General features: G+C 43.9%; 1 protein-coding gene across 1 annotated transcript; it reads left to right on the plus strand.

Annotated features, from left to right (window-relative positions):
• The first annotated feature begins 1261 nt into the window (after positions 1 to 1261).
• s100w (S100 calcium binding protein W) lies at positions 1262 to 4495 on the plus strand. Its single transcript, XM_042106787.1, has 3 exons — positions 1262 to 1572; positions 2980 to 3128; positions 4160 to 4495. The coding sequence occupies exons 2-3, from the start codon at positions 2982 to 2984 to the stop codon at positions 4325 to 4327; spliced, it is 315 nt and encodes a 104-aa protein (XP_041962721.1). The 5' UTR covers positions 1262 to 1572; positions 2980 to 2981; the 3' UTR covers positions 4328 to 4495.
• The last annotated feature ends 712 nt before the right edge of the window (positions 4496 to 5207 follow it).

Genomic DNA, 5207 nt, shown 5'->3' on the forward strand with positions numbered 1-5207 from the left:
TATGCACACACATGCATGCACACATACGCACACATCCAGACGCACAGACACACACTCACACGTACACACACACAGGCACGCTCACATTCACACGCATGCACACACACACACACACACACAGGCATGCACACACACCCACACACACACACCCACACACACAGGCATGCACATATAAGTATACACAAAAGTTGTAAGAGTAGGGGATGGAGTCAAATTGACAAGCGTGATTTATTTTTTATTTTTATTTATTTTAAAGTATATTTTTTGGGCTTTTTGCCTTTATTTGTATAGGACAGTGAAGAGTGAGACAGGAAGTGAGTGGGAGAGAGAGATGGGGTGGGACCGGGACATGACCGCAGGTCGGATTCGAACCTGGGTCCCCGTGGGCACTTGGACCCGTATATGGTGTGAGCGCTGTAGCCTGCTGCGCCGCTGCACCACAGCGCCCCCGTAAGTGTGATTTATTTTTGCGGAGAGGATGTACAGGTACATCTGTGGTATGTGGTAAATCTACATGCCTTAACCTGCCTGTTCACCTGATCTGTTTGCCTGTTCACCTGATCTGACAGTCTTTCTTTCTGAGCAGTTGTGTTACCATCAGGTGACATATTCTGTCTTTTGTTTCATGTTCTGAAATCTGGATAGGCAGACACATAAAGCCAGGGATTATAATGAGGGCAGATGCTGTTGTGAGACATAGGCCGACTGTACCAGCGTAACAACAACAGCCCAAACAACCTGTCAATCACCTTGGCAACATCACACACACACAGAGAGAGAGAGAGATGTGATGCAGTGGTAATAATAATGGTAGTTGTGGTAATTTGAGGGGTCTAAAGGTATAACAGCAAAAAGGAGCATAGACAAATCACCCATGTTTGCTCCTCATTTGAATAAAACACTAATCATAATCCATTCATTTAATTGTGAATGAATGGACATAATGTATGTACACATGAGTTAAATGCAACAACAAGCAGTATATCTTTGGGTTAATGACAAGTCAAGGGAAGAGGGGAGGGGACAGAGGGAGAGAGACAGCCAGGCGCAGAGGGAGGGAGAGATGGAAAATAGAGGTCAGTTATGTAAGAGTGGGCTGTGCCTACAAGGTGGAGCTGCTGTAATGTGGAACAGCCCGGCCAGTGTGACTCAAACTGCCCATTTTCAGCGTGCCCTAGGATTTCAACTGTTTAGCTCCACACATGCAAACACACACGCAAAAACACACACACACACACACAAACACACCCATGCCATCACACAAAAACAGAGAGACTCACACAGACAGACACACACACACACACACACATAGCTGTTAGGATCTGTTATGCTGAGGTGAATTTCCATTATCTATCAAATTGCTCTGACCTTTCCATCTTTCATTCATTGTGAAGATCATCGGGGTAATAGTAGTTGACAACAGTGTGCTCAGGCACAAACAAGCATGAGGTAACACCCTTGTGTGTGGGTGGAAACTGGAATTCCCCATATACTTAAATAGAGGTCTCCCTCTGATTCACTTCATTCGTGCTTCTTCTTTCAGTACTCGTCAAAAATCAGACTCAAGTGCAGGTGAGTAGAGCACATTAACTGTGTTTAAGCTTGACTAAACTATGGTGTATGTTAACACTTTTAGCTCTAACAAATAAAGGCTTTTGACTAAACTATGGTGTATGTTAATACTTTTAGCCCTAACAAATAAAGGCTTTTGACTAAACTATGGTGTATGTTAATACTTTTAGCCCTAACAAACATACAGAGGGCCTGGATATGGAATTTGTCCCTTCTCCTTGTTATTAAACTAATTTGTTGTTGAACAAAAAAAGAGAAACTGCATTTGTTAAGGGGTAACATGTTACATGTTTGTTTATGTTTGGATATTGGTTTTGAACTGTGTTTTAACTTGTTTGAATTCCTGCTGGCTTGCTCTATTTGGCTGTCGGCACTTTGGGTTTAATTGATTAATTAGCTAGTTTAATTGAGTTTAATTTAGGTGGTTTGATAATTTACAGCGCCCATACATTCTTTGCAGGTTTGTCATGTTTTTGGACAATATTTCACAGTGATGCCCCTCCCAGAACTCTTGACAGAACTCTAGTCAATGATCAGTCACATTCATACACTTCAGCATTCAGCCAGAAACCTTAATTGCAATTAATGGCATGCTATTTGCATGACCCCGAGTGACTCCGCCACACCAGTTAGCTCCCAATAGTATTTTTACTTGTGACGTTCCGGGCGTGAGCCCTTGATCAGTAAAAAATACTGTTGCGATACTGTTGTGGTGGACCTTCTTTACTCATATTGTCATGCTCATTTCGTCTAGCGCCCGATTTTAGAACTTTGATGTGCGTGCTTTATTTTTATTCCCCGAGTGACCCCATCTCCCTGAGTTACAAATGGTCAATTTTTAGTGGGCACTTCTCTCAGACTATCAGATCGTAACTTATTCCCTAACATGGAATGAGTTTTGTGTGGTTCTTTATTTAGGCAGGAAAGTTGTATAAGAATGTGCAAAATCTACATAAAGCGACATACTTTTTCTAGCCCAGTTCGCTATCTGCTAATGGCACAGAAATGCGTAGCATTCAGTCATTCTTTACTCTCAAGAAAAGAAAAAATGTGTCCCACATTTTACAGTTCAAGTCTCTATGCCATACCGAACCACTGCTTCCAAATGAGTCGAAGCGTACGCAATGCTAATGCCAAATGCCTCTTGTCTTTTCTGGCTCTCTCCGACATGTCTCGGAGCAGGTTGGAGTCCAAGCGTACGCAATGCTAATGCCAAATGCCTCTTGTCTTCTCTGGCTCTCTCTCAGACATGTCTCGGAGCAGGTTGGAGTCCAAGCGTACGCAATGCTAATGCCAAATGCCTCTTGTCTTCTCTGGCTCTCTCTCAGACATGTCTCGGAGCAGGTTGGAGTCCAAGCGTACGCAATGCTAATGCCAAATGCCTCTTGTCTTCTCTGGCTCTCTCAGACATGTCTCGGAGCAGGTTGGAGCAGGCCATCATGTCCCTGGTGGAGGTGTATGAGGAGTACGCTGGGAAGGACGACAAGAAGCACCAGCTGAGCCAGGCCGAGCTCGCTGAGCTTTTACAGAAGGAGCTGGCCAGCCCGGAGTTCCAGGTGGGTAACCCTTTTGCCCCTGCTACTTTTTGGCCCTGTTCCTTTTGCCCCTGTCCCTGTCCTGACCCAAAGAGCAATGGACAGCGAGCTCTCTTTCAGTGTGGCATCATGTCATGCCGTCATGCGCCATGCCACCACGTGTGTCCCCCACTGCCATTGGTCACTACAGACGGTGACACACTGGGCCTCCATCGTGGAGCACATGATAGGCAACGCTACTGGAAGCTTGGAGGGGGAGCAAGCACTGGTTGCTTGTTGATTTTTGGCTCCGTTCAGTGGGTAATTCACAATGGTAATGCCGGCAAATTGGCCCAGAATGCAAGCTCTACATACTATCAGCATGAGAGAACTCAGCCAGGTTTTAAGACATGTAAACGTGTGTGTTGAAGTATGACTAATAAAACTGAGGGCAACCTTCTGAGCTTTATCTTACATGCAATCACATCCCAAACCTTTCAAAACATTATTTTACACAAGTGACCCATCTGGGTCATAATTTACATGGATAGTCTCCTATAGACTATCTGCAGATGCTCAGATTACCAACTATTCTGTTATGGTAACAGACTATATCTGTTTGGTAAAAACAACGCATGTTATGGTTATGGTTAGGGGTTTAGATAGATAGATAGATACTTTATTGATCCCCAGGGGAAATTCAAGAAGTTTGTTTTGGCTAAGGTGATGTTAAGTATTAGTTCAACAGCAAGTTTAAAGACTGAACTTGAATTTCAACAAATTACCTGTAAAGTCTCTGTATGAGTGGCTAATGCTTCTCTCCTCCTGCACCACTGATCTGTAAAGTCTCTGTACGAGTGACTAATTATCTGCAAAGTCTCTTTATGAGTGACTAATTATCTGTAAAGTCTCTGTATGAGTGACTAATGCTTTTCTCCTCCTGCACCACTGATCTGTAAAGTCTCTGTACAAGTGACTAATTATCTGTAAAGTCTCTGTATGAGTGACTTACTGTATTATTTGTAAAGTCTCTGTATGAGTGACTAATGCTTCTCTCCTCCTGCACCCCACAGGGAAAAATTGACCCAGAGGACATTCAGGAGGCCATGAGCAAACTGGACAAGAACCACGACGGTGAAGTGAACTTTCGCGAGTTTGGCATGATGGTGGGACTTCTGGCCCGCGGCGTGTATCGGCATAAGAGGGGCAAGGGCAAAGGAAAGAAGAAGGACGATGAGTAAAAGCAGGCGGCCAGACACAAAGATGTACATACAGTACTGTAAGATTACAGTGTAATGTCAAACCTGTTTTGGGATATCTTTAAAAAGGTGTTTTGTAATTTATGATAACATGACAGAGGTCTAAGGGCCGAAATGTAGTTTACAATAAATGCGACATTGCAAGTGAAACAATGTGCGGGAGTCTTTCTAGTTCCAGTAATGTATGACACAAAATACTTTCTGTCAGTAAAATGTACATACTTTTAATATGTAAGTGTGCAGTTTGTGTACATATGGAGATGGGTTTTGAACTGCTTAGTGTAACCAGAGACTTTCTAATGAGGAGACACAGCACAGAATCTCCCATAGAAATGTATGGGGTTAGTGTCTCCCATAGAAATGTATGGGGTTAGTATCTCCCATAGAAATGTATGGGGTTAGTATCTCCCATAGAAATGTATGGAGTTAGTATCTCCCATAGAAATGTCTGGGGTTAGTTTGTAACGCAAACATGGCAGTCGTCTACACATTTTCCGCCCCTTTCGCTGCCAAAAGTTGAAATGTGAATACATGGTGCCAATCATGTGGTGTGATCTCGCAGCTGGAGCGAGGTTGGTGTGTCGTGATTTGTGAAGCATTGCGCACGCGCAGTTGTGCAAATACATGCCCGATAAGTTCCCAAAAAGCATTGCAATATGGCCGCTGAGTGGTGGGACTTGCCTGAAACTGTAACTGCATGGTCAGCACCTCAAGTGGTAACAAATCACTGTAAATTTAGGGGTGTGGCTAAAACTGTTGAATAAACCTGGTAAGGTGGCCGTACGGGATGGCATGGCAGGGAGGCTGCTCATGACGTGTGCCCCACAACTGTCACCTCCTTTTCTCCCTCTACTGGGAGTCA

Source organism: Alosa sapidissima, chromosome 10 (genome assembly GCF_018492685.1).
Source record: "Alosa sapidissima isolate fAloSap1 chromosome 10, fAloSap1.pri, whole genome shotgun sequence".
NCBI lineage: Eukaryota > Metazoa > Chordata > Actinopteri > Clupeiformes > Clupeidae > Alosa > Alosa sapidissima.